The sequence below is a fragment of the Euleptes europaea genome, chromosome 5, assembly GCF_029931775.1.
Source record: "Euleptes europaea isolate rEulEur1 chromosome 5, rEulEur1.hap1, whole genome shotgun sequence".
Taxonomy (NCBI): domain Eukaryota; kingdom Metazoa; phylum Chordata; class Lepidosauria; order Squamata; family Sphaerodactylidae; genus Euleptes; species Euleptes europaea.
Genome location: NC_079316.1, coordinates 81,380,910 through 81,397,831, shown reverse-complemented (window position 1 = coordinate 81,397,831; position 16,922 = coordinate 81,380,910). Strand labels below are relative to the sequence as shown.

Below are 16,922 nucleotides of genomic sequence, written 5' to 3'. Positions count from 1 at the left end.
TTAAAATACAATAAAAATCATGGAGCTTTTTCATAGGCTCCACATTAGAGGTGTGCGTATCAACACGCCGAAAAACCAGAAAAAAATGGTGGCAATAAATGGGGGCCAAAAAAGCGAACCCTGAATAATGCCAAATTTATCCGCCATTATTTGGAACGGCTATGGCCCCGCTGCCATTATTTTAGCCTCCCCCCTCCCTCCCACCCCATTCTTTTATTTACCTGTAGTTTGCTTCGGCACAACAGCAGAGCTTTGCTGCCGCGCCGAATGACTGGCCAGCTCCGCCCCATTTGCTTCGGCTGGGCAGCAGAGTTCTGCTATCACGCCAAAGCTAAGTGCAGGTAAGTAAGAGAGGGGGAGGGAGCCCCATGAGGAGGGAACCCATGCTGTGCCGCTTCTCCAGAATCTGGAGAAGCGGTGCCGTGTGGATTGCTCCCAGATCTGCCCCAAGCCTTCTCCAGACCCCGGAGAAGCCAGCGAGGTGAATCTGAAAGATCAGGGGGGTCCGCATTTTTTGAGTTCTTCGAAAATGTCCAGGTTTGATTACTGAACCTGAAAAATATTGGGGGAAAACTGTGCACAACCCTAGTCCGCATACTATGAAATAGGCATGAACAACTAAAAACATAAACTTGTACACCTGCAAAACTGAACCAATGAGGAAAGAGCGGTCAAAAGCCAGCTTGGCCGACCTGTTAGTTGCCATCTGGTGGCCAAATGGCAGGTAGTTTTTGTTGAGCAGTCAGACTAGGCATGCGCCTGGAAAAGAAAGGGTTGGTAGAGCTAGGGTTGCCAGGTCCCCACTTACCTTTGGCAGGAGCTTCTTTTGGGCGGGCTGGGTGGAGGGATTCCTGGGCGCTCCAGATTCCACTTCCAGTTTCCTTGCCCCGCTGTGTGCGCACTCTGTGCAATCAGAGTACGCGCACTGCAGGGCTAGGAGGAAGGCTCTTGCCTTCTTCTCCAAGCTGCAAACCAGATCGAGATCGATCTGGCATGCAGTTTGGAAAGGGAGGCTGGCGCGTTCCCGGGAGCGTGTGCATGGGGGTGGGGGGGCTCGCTCTCCCATTTCTGCTTCCGCCCGCTGACCATCAGCTGGTCAGTGGACAGCCCGGTTGATTGGCAGGCAATTGCCTGCCACAACCGGGCAGTTGGGAACCCTAGGTAGAGCCCTTTTCCAAGATGGATGCCCTGCTGTGGCTTTGTGCGCTACAGCTCAAATAAAAAAGATTTATACCCTTGCCTTGCTGGTGGGGACTCCAGATTTTATAGGCGACGTAGTTCTTTCTGAGCAATACAAGAGCATGAGGGCAAATAAGGCAAAGTTGGCTGTTCCTGCTCTACTTAGTCACATCTGCTTTAGCTGCAACTAAAAGTGCTCTATAACAGGAAACAGGGGAATAAAAATTACAACAGGGGTCTGTAACCAGCTATGATAGATGGATTTTCATGAGAGTACAGAATGGTTTCAAGACACTTACATGATTCTACCTCAAATAACAGCTTGTGAAATGAATGGGTAACTACAGTAAGCCAAAACCAACAGCAGGGAACAAAAACTATTGAGGAACATTAATTAGCACTTCAATTCATCAGAAAGTTACTAAAATCTAACACTTTTACATGGTATGTTGTTTGCATGCAATAACTGACTAATAGGAGGAAGAAAAGACAATGGTATAAAATAGTTGTCTCCCACTAAGTACCAAGCTCCTGTCATTTAAAAATTCATTCTGGCTCCCATAATATAAATATAGTGAATTATTTTTGCAGGGAATGCCAGAAAGTCAGCAAGCGGCGACTGTTTTTTTGCCAACCAAAGCATGACTCTTTCTGCAGGAATTTTCTTTAAAATATATAAACAAAGATGGATAGAAAACCAGCCTCGCTAATAGAATACGACAGATATATTGAACTTGCAGCTAATATTCTGAACAACGCAAAGAAATATCTCAATTCTTCCAAAATAGGCACTGTAACTTACCATAGATTTAGCAAAAATGTGTTTTGTTATGCAGTGTATACAATGAATATCCCCAAGTTTTATTTATAATTTACAAACACCTCTAAAATTAAACTTATGTAAATTCTGAATTAAGGGATGGATGGTGTAATATTTTAGCAATCAGGTTCGAAGTCATAAAAAGCTCAAGGGACGTTATCGTAAAATTATTGTGCAAACAAAGGCTTTAAGTTATCAGGATTCTGTAAAACCACACTGGTGACCATTATATTTTGAGCAGAGAAGAGGGCATATTAAAATAAATAACTGCCCATATAAAGGTTTGGCAGTTTCCCTTATTTTAAGACAGCCACCTGCGACTTCAGTTTGTATCAATCCCTTACCCCTTAAGTTTCACGAAGTTCAATGAATAGAAGATTGTTTAGAGTGGAACAGATCTGCACAACAAGCTCAGTGTGAGGAGGGAGGAGCAAGCAGTAAAACTGCAAGTGAAACCTTTTGAGCAGAATTGGGATCTTGGTGTGTATAGCCTGAGGTTTATCATATTATTCTCTCCTTGGAAGAGAAAAACCTATAATGGCAGCAGGCCATAAAAGAATGTAGAAAACCATGATTTAAATCTAGTCTTACTGAGTAGTGATTTAAATCATGATTTGAATTGATTTAAATCAATTCCACCCTGCTACAGAGTAACCAGACACCCACTTAAAAAATAATAGAGGAAAAGAAACTGGACTAAGATTTACCTCAGTGGGAAAGTAATCAGGGCAGCTTCTTTCAGAACATAAAAGTTCTGAAACAGCACATAAAAGTGCTTAATTAGTGTTCTCTTGATTAAAAATACACTTGTTTCATAACAGTTCATATCGACTACTAAGACTATGGTGTTTAGTCAATAATAAAACTGAGAAACAAACAAGGTGCTCACTTTGTTCAAGATAATACATTTGTAATAACAAAACACAGAAAACCTTTATTTATTTATTTGAAAAGTTATACTTTTCCAACACCGGTAATGACAATGGGGCTATGACTCAGTGGAACAGCATTTGACTGGCACGCAGAAGGCCCCAGGTTCAATCCCCAGCTTCTCCAGTTAAAATGATCAAGTAGTAGGTGATATGAAAGACCTCTACCTGAGACCTTGAAGAACCACTGTCAGTAAGTAGATAATACTGACCTTAATGGGCCAATGGTCTGATTTGGTATAAAGCAGCTTCATTTCTTCATGAGTTCAGCAGACTAATAAAAGGAAGCAAATAATGTAATTAATTTAAAAAAAATGTCCTACCTCATTGAATCTTGTCACCAGATCTTCAATTGCATTGTGTTCCCCATTCGGACAGGAAAGAAGAGATGCAGAAACAGAAGCCTTAATAGTTGAAAGGTTGCTCTGGCATTCGGCGTTGCCCAAATCTCTGGTTAAGAAGCACAGGTAGTCAATGGGCAATACTTTTCTGTAGAGATACTGCTCTTGCTCAGTCAGAATACTGGCAACCTCCTCTGGAAACTGTATGAGATGCTGAAGTTCTACCAGTTCTTTGCTGATACCAGCCACAGTGGACGGAAGGGTATTTGATCCAGCCATAGATGAACTCAAGTGTCGTTCTGGGGGGGGGGGGGAGAGAAAAAGAATGAATGAATGAAAATATGCCTAGTCTTCCATCCATCACATTACTAAATTAAACTTTAAAGACATTTAAGGCACACAGAACAATTGTTATGCCACTTTAAAACAACAGGCCTGAAACTCTTTAGAAACAATTACCTTGGTCACCGAAACACTCTCACAGACCTCTACCTTTAAGTCATTTCTGTGGTGAAAATTAAAATCAGAATACTGGAAGAAGTTACATGCTCTTTGCACATTAGACCATGTTGAGCACAGAAGGTCAAAGATGGAAGCTAATACGCGGCTATATGTTGACACAAATAAGATCCTCTGTGCTACCATTGGTACTGATGTGGGGACTACCGCTTCCCACTTCTAATTCAGTAGTGTTGAGTAAAAGCAGTACTCCTTCTCAGGCAAGTCATAAAGACAGGGAAGAAGCAGAGATGCAAATGATATTTTATCAGCAGAAAAAGTCTTCCAGGATAAAAGGAAAATCTGGTGCAATCTTGAAATCATTAAGCTTAGGTGAGGAGTGTTGTTACTGGCAAGGGAAAAGCTGGCTCTGCCCCACTTGTACAAAACATCAAGTGCAACCTATTTATTTACGATATTTACACTCCACCTTTCTCACTTGGACTCAAGGCGGGTTACACAGAGCGAGTCATTACAACCGACGGATGGGCCATTCAATATACAATGAAATAGGATTTGGATTGTCGGTCCAGCCAGAAGTCTAAAAAAATAGAACTGAAGCGAAGCATAAGTATTAACAAAAAACATTAAATGATGCAAAATTCCATAGCAGGATCTTAGTTTCAACAAGCTATACACAGTAGTATAGACCAGTGGTTCTCAACCTTTTTCCAACCGTGGCCCCCTTCCGACCTTGTTTCCTTCCTGTGGCCCCCCTGTCCTACCGGAAGAAAGGAAGCTATTTAAATGTTTTGTTTGTAAATAGCCAAGGCACAAAGAAGCATAAACAGTCACACAAAATGCACACATGCAGTTCTTATGGGGAAACTGAAATTCACAAAAAATACCCCACAAAAAGGGAATACAACACGCTAATAAACAACAATGTTCACATACAAGAGAGAACAAAGCCTCTACCACCGTTGCACAAGATTACAGCCATACAAAAATCCACAGTTGCAAATGATGCATAGAAATGCAAGGGAGAAAGTCATGTGTTGGGTTTTCAGTCCACTGAAGGTACAAATTGTATTTCTTTTCTGTCTTCTTTTCTCGGTCACTTCTCTGTTTTCTTCACTTCTCACTTACCTCTGTGGCCCCCTAGTCTCGTGCCGTGGCCCCCCATTTACGCAATTTTCACCTGTGCCCCCCTTGGAATATCCTGGGGGCCCTCAGGGGGAACCACTGGTATAGACCACAATACCTGATAATTTTTCTAAGAAACTTTGTGAATCATTTAAAGTACAGTGCTAGTCTATTGCCTGTGTAGAAAAGCCCTCTTGAATAGTTCAGTTTTGCATAGTTTGCAGAAAGCCAGGAGAATGGGAGCCTTCTTGACCTCCTCAGATGGGCCATTCCACAAGGTGAGGGAGGGCACAATAGAGAAGCCACGTATGCGAGCAATTGTTGATATTGCCCATTTTCAGGCTGACACCTGCAGAAGGTCCTGCTCCACGGAGCAAAGCTGTCATGGTGGAGCACAGTGGGAGAGGTGGTCTTGCAGATATGAGAGTCCAAGGCCATGAAGGGCTTTGTATGCGATAGCTAACACCTTAACTTGAACCTGGTAACTGATGGGGAGCCAGTGAAGTGCCTAAGGGTTGGTTAGGGTTGCCAACCTCCAGGTACTAGCGGGAGATCTCCTGCTATTGAAACTTATCTCCAGCTAATAGAGATCAGTTCACCTGGAGAAAATGGCCGATTTGGCAATTGGACTTTTGAAGTCCCTCCCCTCCCCAAACCCCGCTCTCCTTAGGCTCTGCCCCTAAAACCTCCCACCAGTTGCCAAGAGGGACCTGGCAACCCTAAGGATGGGAGTAATATGCATGCTCCATCTAGCTCCCAATAATATTTGAGCGGAGGCATTCAGCAGCAGCTGGAGTTTCCAAATTGATTTTGAGGGTGCATTGCAGTGGTCTAGTTTCGATTTTACTGTGGCGCAGATCCAGGTAGCCAGATCCGCCGTATCAAGATATGGGACCATCTTTCAGGCTAGGCTGAATTGGAAGAAAGCTTTCTTTAGCAACTGCATTAACTTGCTTCTCCAGTGATAAAGTCAGGTCCAGGATAACCCCAAGTAATGGAGTGCCCTGGTAAACATACACACAGAGCCACGAGTCATAAAATAAAAATGTCTGTTGTATTTCTGATGACAGAGACCATATCATGGACTAGACTTTAAGCCTAGGCCAGAACCCAGTAAAACATACCTCTTTCCTCCTCTTCCCACTCCAATACATCTGCCATGCAGTTTGCATTACTGTGGCTAAAAAACGAAAAGTTGAAGTTGCCTCCTAGTCAAAAACTATTTTTCTGAACAACTTCTTACAAACTTAAATAGTTATGAATATGTTCAAGCCTATCCTGGCCTGAAATGTCCTGTGCTACATCTGCTTTGTCAGTCTACCTAAATCTTTCCAAGTAGGAGCTTTATCTTCTTTTCATACTTCTCACAATACGCAACCCTTAACATTACATAAGATGCTATATTAGTCTGTTCCAAGTATGAGAGGCAGGCTTTTCTTCTGGAATTCTTATTATATCTGTGAGGGTACATCATCTACTTTTAAGTTTTGCAGCCAAGTTACTGCAAGAAGCTACTACATAAAAAGTTAAACTAATTTCTGCTTCTGTTTTTCTGCATGTGCAATGAGAAAGTCTAATTCTGAATTAAATACTCAAGATAACAATCTCTGTCAGAGAAGCCTTTTGTTCTGTACTAAGTAGGATTTCTAATTCATCAAATCAGCTCTGCACACATATTGGGTTGAATCCAAACTGGAACAAGTAGAAATGATTCAGACCAGCCAGCCCTCCAAGATGGTGACCAGAACGTAGTCGTGTTATTTCTTCCTGTGGAGTTTCAGAGAGGAATTACTCATGCAAGCAGATCTCCGCTTTCCCCTTCCCCTCACACACCTTTGCCCCCAGAAATGCTTCTGCTGGGAGGTGGTGAGCGCCCCATCACTGGCAGACTTCAAGCAGCGGCTGGACAAACACTTGTCAGGGATTCTTGCTGACCCTGCATTAAGCAGGGGGGTTGGACTAGATGGCCTATATGGCCCCTTCCAACTCTATGATTCTATGCTGGGAGTCAGGGGATTCTCCTAAACAAAAGAAACTATGATTTGCAGCTCAGGAGGTTTTGCCCACTCCTCCCTCCTCACCGCAGCCTAGGGTTGCCAACCTCCAGGTACTGCAGGAGAGCCTGGCAAAAAACAACTGACAGAACTAGTGATATAACAAGGTGTATTAAGTGCACTAAAGGACAACAATTAGGACTAACAGAGCTATATACAAAACATATACAATAGTCCACTGAGGTACAAGAATCCAAAAAATGCTATAATGGTAATGCAGTAAGAACGTTCTTCATATGGAGGTAAATAGGAAGACGATCTTTTCTTTTTCTTCTTCAGTTCCGTTCAAATCGAATTTCCAATAAATGCACAAAAGAACATCCAAGTTCGATTCCTTTCTCCCATAGGGATGAAAAAACAACTATGTAAACTCCAAGTAATATAGTTCCAATGCAGAATACATCCTATCGGATACATAGTTGCACAGACGTTTCTACTAGGTTGACTGTTCCCAGCGGGATAGAGCAAGTTATATCACTAGTTGTTTTTTGCCAGGCTCTCCTGCACTAACTTTCTTACCCTTGGCACTGGTGCAGAGGTGTTTACTTTGGTTGCTCACCCTCCAGGTACTAGCTGGAGATCTCCTGCTATTACAACTGATCTCCAGCCGATAGAGATCAGTTCCCCTGGAGAAAATGGCCGCTTTGGCCATTGGACTCTATGGCATTGAAGTCCCTCCCCAAACCCCACCCTCCTCAGGCTGCGCCCCCAAAAACCTCCCACCGGTGGCGAAGAGGGACCTGGCAACCCTACCACAGCCCCCTGCGGCAGGCAACATTTGGTTTACAAAGCTCCCTCAGCAGAGGTGCTGGGGTGCAGGTGGTTGCTGGGGGAAAGGAAAGATGGAGAAAGATTCCTTGGGCATGTCTGGAAACAGCCAAGCGCTGCAACAAACTCTTCTCACCTTTTAGTCTGCGACAAAGAAATTCTCAATAGGCTGAGCTTTTTTAACTGTAAGGTTCTGAACGATGTTAGTATAACAAAGAAAAAAGATTACCTCAGATATGCTGTCCCTTGTTCTAAGTGCATTTTCCAGCAAAGTTGCATTTAGTCCACACACTTCTTACAACTCACCAATAGCAAATGCACTTGCCTTTTCAAAATGTCTATGTAATTCCTGTGTTACAGAGTTATCTTAAGAAATCTCACGCATCTCATATTTACAATTGTTAGCTACTGTAAAAAAAAAAATAACGCAGGAGATTTAATACCCTTCTTTTGGCTGGCCTCATTTTGCTAGTTCAGCTATTAGTCATTTTTGTGGCTGGAGAATTTTCATGTAACTTATATAGGTTTTACTCAGAATGAAAGTCTGGATTTCTTTTTGTTTAGAAGACGGCACGCCCCAAAATATTTTTCATTACTGTAAATAGCTAGTTTTGCCACGTTATCAATTTGTTTGTAATTGCATCCTGCTTCATGTTTGCGCACTCTAAACATGATAGGTAAGTCTTATTCCTATATCAATTCAGAGGAATTATTTGTTCACCCCTTATGTGGTAAAGGGGAGAAATAGAGTGCACCATAACTGACATGAAAAACTTAAACTTAAAGCTTAAAACAAATTTACATTTAGAGCTTAAACAAATCTCACACATTGTATAGAGCCCAGGAAGGCTGAAATGCAACCGTAAATCAGCGTTCCTGAAAAGCAGTCAATCCGTTCAACAACCTGAGGGTTTTCTTGTTTAGGCTTGGGGTAGGGAGATTTCAAAAAGAGTAAAAGTAAAAATTAGAACCTTTTCTTTCCCACTCTCTGCAGTATAATAAATAACGTATTCTCCCTCTGGTTAGTAGGTGGCCCTATTTTGCTCCTCTAGGGATCAGTACAAGGGTCATCAACTTTACTATTAGAGAAGGATAACGTGTTTCTAGTGAAAGTAGGTTGCTATTTGTCTATATTGCGCTCATCAGAATAAAAAAAATGGTATCTTTCACATTTAAAATGACTTCATATGAACAAATGAGAACAGCTCTAGTAAGAAATCAAGCTCCTCTCTTAGTGGCACCTGTCTGATATTATGTAAGTATTATATCAATGCCTTTCAACTACTATTAACAGACAGCTATTATTAGCCACCTTTCTGGAAACACAAAGCTACTGCCAGCTACTTTGTAAGGAAAAGTTATAACATCAAGCTATGCTTACACAGTAGTTCAATGCAGATATCATGTTCATGGTCTCCGAGACATAGGGCTTACATTCACAGTTTGAAGAGAGCTTGCTAACCATGGTTGGAGACTACGCCATGTCAGTGCTAACACCGTAGTTTGCCAGATGTGTGACAAATTATCATTATGCAAACCAAAGATGGTAAAAGCTGAATGCAAAAGGGAAGAAGGGAACAATTGAGCCTGTGGCACATTCTTGTTCCAAACATTTTTTGCTGAAATCAGGAATATCTCTTCTTAATTGGGTTACGTGTGTCAGAAAACAAACCTCCTGCAATGAAGCCTTCTGTATTGGGTTATAATTATAATTGGTTACATTATTATTAAATGTTTGCCCAGCAAATCAGACTCTTAAGGGAGCGAATATTTGATCAATAACAATGGTAGAATCATAGAATCATAGAGTTGGAAGAGACCACCAGGGTCATCTAATCCAACCCCCTGCACAATGCAGGAAATTCACAACTACCTCCCCCCCCCATCTCCAGTGACCCCTACTCCACTGGCTTTGTATTGTAGCAATGGTTCCATTGTATTGTAGCAATGGTTCCATTGGCTTTGTATTACAGCAGTACAAAGCCAATGGAACCACAACCAAGACAACATGAAGAGAATGAATCAGACCCTGTAGTTTTCAAATTGAAACCACAACTGTGATAAACCGTATTTATGTATTAGTCTGCTTAATCAAACATGTTGTCTTTGTATTAGGAGCAACCTATTTTTTTCTGAACAGAACACCCAATGACAGTAGGTGACATTTGAAAACTGTCTATAATGTCACACTTACTTTGGTATAACATATTCTGTTGTGAAATAGAATCCAAATTTTGCAGCAAATAAACTAAAATTCTGTTATCAGGATAAACAAATTGAGGCAATTTATATTTTTTGTACATTTTGCATAATTGCTTTCTTCTTGCAATAACTAGATTTTCAATTTACTGTATATGACATTTTGTTTCATACATAATAGAGCAGGAAAAGATACGAAGAGTGAGAATGAGCAAGTGTGTAGATAAAGAACTAGTGCTGTGTGGAGGGGTGATGAAGAACATTACAGTCTTCTCCTTTGGACCAATGGAAACCCTGGTCCCTCACCCTGGGTTCCTGAGATTTCACCACCGACAATTTCTAAAAAATTCACCACTGACAATTTGTAAAGTTGTATGGACTTGGTTCTCTCCTTTTTTTTAGTTGAAAAACTAGAATTACAGGATGATATATATCTCAGACCACAAGGTCTCAAATTTACCTGCTTGCACAGATTCCAGGTTTTACTTGCAGTAGCTAAAGGAAGCAACTTGACGGCACTTAACAGCTAAAGGAATTATTTACTTGTTTTTAACTGTATCCTGTGTACTTGAACTGATTAACGGGCATGTGTAAATATATAGAAATTTGGAAGAGAAATGTTTAATTTGCTCTATGCTAACATTCAGAGGTTAACCTAAAAACAGCCTTCCCAGGTAGGCAGCACATAGTCTTTCTAACTAGCACAGGTCTCTGCATGAGTGAGGAGGATCACAATTGATATGTTAATAGGAGTAACCAAGTAGACAACAGGAATCTTATTAAGTCAGGCAAGAAGTCGCATAATCAATTAATTTCCTTGTTACTTTCCTGACCCAGAAGAAGAGAGCCTTGCTCCCCAGGCAGGGAGTGCGGGTCTGGTTTGTATAAAAGGAGGCCCAACTGACTAGCAATGCCAAAACAGGATGCTCAGAGATTAAGAAGAGATTCTGGCATAGGCCAGAAGAGATGACTTTAATTAATTTTAAGATTATTTTGCCAACCTCTTAATTCATTATTATAGAGGGGTAAATTTTAGATCTAGGGAAAGAGATTGCCTTTTTCATTTTACTGTCCTATGCTCTGTAGTTGTTGAATATTTACATACTCTACTATTTTCCCCCTTTTTGTAATCAATGACAAAGTACAAATACAGTTCAATTTTCTTTTTATAATTTTGGGGTTATTATCATCACTCTGCACCTATAACTGTAACCTAACCTGGCGGCTTTGTGCCAAAGTACAAGGAAGGTGGCCAGGAAAAGCCTGGAGGTCTTTATTTGAAGAAAGGTCTTGGAGGAAGAGGAGGAGAAGGAGAAGAAGAAGAGTTGGTTTTTATATGCCAACTTTCTCTACCACTTAAGGAAGAATCAAACCAGCTTACAATCACCTTCCCTTCCCCTCCCCACAACAGACACCCGGTGAGGTAGCTGGGGCTGAGAGTGACTTGCCCAAGGTCACCCAGCTGGCTTCATGTGTAGGGGTGGGGAAACAAATCCAGTCCACCAGTTTAGCTTCCACCGCTCATGTGGAGGAGTGGGGAATCAAACCCAGTTCTCCAGATCAGAGTCCACCACTCCAAACCACCTTTGTTTAAACCCACCAAGAAAATACAACAGATGCTACGATCAGCAAAAGACAAAAGACACCCCCTCACCTCTGCAGGAGTATATCGTATACCTTGCAGTTGTGGACAGGTTTACATGGGGACCACACAAAGCAGCATACAAACAAGGATGAAAGAACATGAAAGATACTGCAGACTTGGCCAACCTGAGAAATCAGCAGTGGCTGAACATGGACTGACATAAACAGGACACAGGGTCTTATTCCAAGACACTGAAAGACTGGACAATTCTACCAACTATTTTGTCAGATTGCACAGAGAAGCCATTGAAATTCATAAACATCAGCACAACTTTAACAGAAAAGAGGAGAGTTTAAGAATGAATAAGGCTTGACTTCCTGTCCTAAAAACCTCCAGACTAACAAAGACTACAGTCAACAATAGCCATGCAGATTAGCTTTGGATTTCACACATTAACAGATCACTTCAGGATACAATGGTTCCATATTAACATACCACACCCTCATTAGCACAATATCTTGATACTTACAGGACAATGATTAGCACATTACCTTTGATACTTTTTGCAGGACAATGATTCAGCTCAAACCCAACCCCTTTCTGACTATATATTACTCTTCCTACACACTTGACACTGAGAGACACTGTCCTTAAGTGTAACTCCTCTGAAGATGCCTGCCACAGCTGTTGGCGAAACGTCAGGAAAGAAAATACCAAGACCACGGTCACACAGCCCGGATAACCTACAAGAACCAATATTATCAACAATTCAATAGTTCTATTGTATCTATAACTCGTTCACTATATTAGTAAAATTCATTTTTGCCATTTTATCCCAATATGCAAAGGCCTTTGACCAAGTAGTTCTAAATACTTCCAAATCCTTCTCATGAAGGGAATCAGTTAATTTGGCCATCTGCATATATATCCATAATTTTTCTCTCCAGTCTTTAATTAGAGGTCTATTTACTTGCTTCCAGGATTTAGCAATTATAATTCTTGCTGCAGCAAAGCTATATTGACATATGACTCTATCACTTGTATTCATTTTCTCCTTGGGAATTCCCAATAAACAAAAAACAGGTTCCATTTTTACTTTAATATTAACCAAATTACAGGTCTCTTTCGCTACTTTTCTCCAAAATGGTTTAACCTTTTTACATACCCACCATGCATGCATAAAGGTTCCTTTTTCCGTTTCACATTTCCAACATAAATCCGTCAATCCTGAATTCATTTTATTTAACATCACTGGTTTGATATACCATCTATAAAACATCTTGTATAAATTCTCTCTTATTTCATTAGTAATTGTGAATTTAAATTCTTTTTTCCAGAGCCTCTCCCAAACTTCCAAATTAATATTATATCCTAAATCCCTCATCCATTTTACCATCACTGGTTTGATCCTTTCTTGCTCTTAATTAACTTCTATTAATAATTTATAAACCCTCGCTATCATACCTTTATTTCCCTTATTTAATATTAATTCCAACTTAGATTTATTTCTATTAAATCTCACTAATTTATCTTTATTAAATATATAATTTAATTTATAATACATAAACCAATCCTTAATATTGAGCTCTTCTCTAAGTTTAAGGGACCACTCCCCTTCTCTGCACGCCGTGATTTGTCTGTAATTACCTATATCTAAATTGAGCTGTTTACCTCTTTTCATAAATGCTTCTACTGGGTTAACCCACCCAGGGGTTCTAACTTCCAAAGATTCTTTATATCTTTTCCATACTTGAAATAAACTAGATCTAATAATATGATAGTTAAAATCGTTACTTTATGTTTTTCATACTATAAATACCCATGCCAACCAAATCATAAATTAAATCCTTCCAATTCAAGTAATCTGGGATTCTCTAATAAAATCCAGTTTTTTAGCCAAACAAAACAAAATGCTTCATAATACATTCTCAGGTCTGGTAAACCCAGGGCCCCTGTTTCTTTTAATTCTATTAAATTGTTATATGCTATCCTATGTCTTTCTTTTCCCCATTAAAAATTCAAAATTTCTTTTTTCCAAACTTTAAATTTTTTTGCTCCTTTCAGAATTGGTAAATTTTGAAATAAATAAAGCATCTTAGGTAAAACCATCATTTTAACTACTGATATTCTTCTTCATAATGATAACAGTAATCTTTCCCAATTTTTAAAATCCTTAACGATTTGGCCCACTGGACATATCAATACAATACAACCAAAGTCATCAAGAAATGCAGGAAAGCAGAGAGAGCAGAGCTCCAGAAAGATTCAAATATAGGAGCAAAAGAAAGGAGGCTTAATGAAATTCAGGACCAAGTGAACAGTTCACATTTTATACACAGTTGTGGAAAATGTGTACATGTGAAAAGATGGATCTATCAACTTTAGTGGGAGACTCCTATGCCAGTTGTGTATCACGCTAAAATTAAGTCAATGTGCTTATTTTAAAACTCCAATAAATAACATAATTTCATCAATATGATACAGATATCAGAATGCACCAAGTAATAGCTTTATTCAAAGTTAAAATGCATGTTCTCTGCTCATGCAGTATAAAAGAAAATAAATTCCACGAATACATTTAAGTTTTTTATACCAAGGTGTGTCAAGATGCTCATACAGGTTGTTGTTTTACACATATGCATGGTGAACCAGAAAACAGTGAGTTTATGGGTATCCCCACAGTCCGCTACGGACAGGCAACGATCGTAAACACATGGAGTATCCATGATCTGTTGCCTACCCATGGTTGACAACAGGACCTTGTAAAACAAATGACAGTAAAAGCAACTTGTCATTACTTCAGGCTTTTTTTCTTTTCTTTTTTTCTTTTAAAGGTAAAGTTATGAAGCTTATAAGAACCCCGTGGCACAGAGTGGTAAGCTGCAGTACTGCAGTCCAAGCTCTGCTCACGACCTGAGTTCGATCCCAACGGAAGTCGGTTTCAGGTAGCTGGCTCAAGGTTGACTCAGCCTTCCGAAGTCCTTCCGAGGTCAGTCAAATGAGTACCCAGCTTGCTGGGGGTAAAGAGAAGATGACTGGAGAAGGCACTGGCAAACCACCCCGTAAATGAAGTCTGCCTAAAAAACGTCGGGATGTGACGTCACCCCACGGGTCAGTAATGACCCGGCGCTTGCACAGGGGACCTTTACCTAATGAAGCTTTAGCCCACAGGCCACAGAAACCTTGAGCTTTCCAGTAAACAGACTCCTCAAACTAAGAAATTTCAAAGGGAAATTACAGCTCCAGATTGCTGAATTGAGTTAACTTACAAGTTCAGAACAATGGACCTCCCAGGGCTAAATAGGGACAGAAGATTTTTTATCTCATTACAGATGCTAATTTGCTGCCCCCAAGCATTTCCTCTCTGCTCTAATCAAGCGGATTACAATATACATTGAATCCTGGCATCCTTACAAGCATTCTTTACACCATTCCTCCCACCTTCTGACTGGGATGAAAGGACTAGATCTCCACTTCTATTCTACTGTATCTGACGAAGGGAGACTTGACTCTTGAAAGCTTACACCCTGAAACTCTTGGTGGTCTCTCTAAGGTGCTACTGGACTCAAATCTAACCAGTAAACAGAGGTTTGGTTTCCTTCTAAATTGCCAGAGCTATAATTTCAAAAGCAGAGAAATATCATACGCTGCATTTGTTTGCGCTGGCTGTTGGGCAACAGCTGCTCGGTCTGAAACTACGAACTGGCAAAATGCACAACCAGCATGCTTGGTGCAAGCCACAAAGACAACATGCAGAAAGGTCAGGTTACCCACTTCATAGATAAAAGAAGAAACACTAGAACTCCAGCAAGAGGAATTTTACATTTACGGACTGGCAGGCATACTTACTAAGCAATCCAATCTGAGTCCAAGTATCTGGACTGAACCTGGTGTGCACCCTAATCCTGAACCTATTTACTGAGGAGTCAGCCGTATTAAGCTCAGCAGGTCTTACTCTATAATTAAGCATGCATAGGATTGTTCAGTTTGTCACAATAAAGTTAAGCACAAATCCCATGAAAATCAATGGAACAAGCGCACTTTTGATTGTGCCCATTGTAGTGAAAACATAAATGCTGCTATAACCATGTAGTCAACAGTCTTAAAATAATCAAAATATATTATTAACTTTTTCATATCCAAGACGTAATAGTTCATTTTTAAGTTAATAAAGATTATAATATCTGATAGAATACAGCAGTTATACACGCGTGTTTGTTTTAAGTTCTATACTGAAGCACAGTGCGCATTTAGAATCTTTGTTATTAATGTATTTTAAGAATTAAAGTTCCACGACTGCATACGAATTTTCTGGAATACATTTTCGTTGGAATATACGAGTTATGCATTAAGCGCTTCTCCCCCTCTCCTGCTTCTGTGGTAGAGGTATGGCGATATAACTCGGCAGCAGGGTTGCCAACCTCCAGGTAGTAGCTGGAGATCTCCTGCTATTAGAACTGATCTCCAACCGATAGAGATCAGTTCTCCTGGAGAAAATGGCTGCTTTGGCAATTGGACTCTATGGCATTGAAGTCCCTCCCCTCCACAAACCCCACCCTCCTCAGGCTCCGCCCCAAAATCCTCCCGCCGGTGGTGAAGAGGGACCTGGCAACCCTACTCGGCAGTGTGATACACCACCGCAGCCTTGGTAATCTACCTATTACTCACTCCAAACACATGGTGAGAAGAAATAGCACACTGACAGAATTTGACACAAAGTGATTCACACTTTTCAACGTGCATACAAGATAAGTAGTGATAAGTAATCTGTTTACAGCTGCACCAATATACACCTGAGGCGCCAAAACACAACACTGCTTATTCATCATAGTTCCCTGTTAACAATCTGCGCTCTAAAAATGGAAAATGTATTTATTTGATCCTGTTTTTAGAAATTTTTTGACAAAAGACCCGTTAACTTTCGGAAACATAAACAACCTTGGTTACTTGATACGGCGACAGAAATATATTTTGAGAGTGTATCCAAAACAGTTACGACCTGTACTGCTCCTCAACCCCAACCTCATTAAGACTTATTTTATCACAGAACATTACCACACTACTTCACCTAACGAAAACACAGTATCTTTATATAGTTTTTTGCTGACACTATAATCTAAAATGTTTTGCAATTCCTAAAAGCAAAGTTTAAGATGCTTTCTGAGATAGTATACCTGTGTCCTCATTTCTAAATACTCATAGAAACTGTGGCACAGCCTACAGAAAATGATAGGGGAACGTAACATTTTTCAATGTATACAAAAGACGCATTAAGTGAGCTGTTTGCAGAACATCGCAATAAGAAGCAAGGAAACAATTTGGCTTTGAGGAAGCTATCATTAATAACCTCTGCTGAATTGTAATCAATGGATACCACCTCATTATGTAAATACCTTTGCTGGTGTTCTGGTATTTTCAGACAGAGAAAAAAGTAACACGTTATCAACTATGCCAATTAAAAGA

The 16,922-nt window shown here is 40.3% G+C and overlaps 1 protein-coding gene across 1 annotated transcript in view; it reads right to left on the bottom strand.

The window, feature by feature from the left end:
- The window catches only part of PLCE1 (phospholipase C epsilon 1), a 152,453-nt gene that overhangs the window by 91,610 nt on the left and 43,921 nt on the right, over nucleotides 1-16,922 (bottom strand). The window contains 1 exon segment of the mRNA XM_056849540.1: nucleotides 3,252-3,568. Coding sequence (XP_056705518.1) covers nucleotides 3,252-3,568 — 317 coding nt within the window.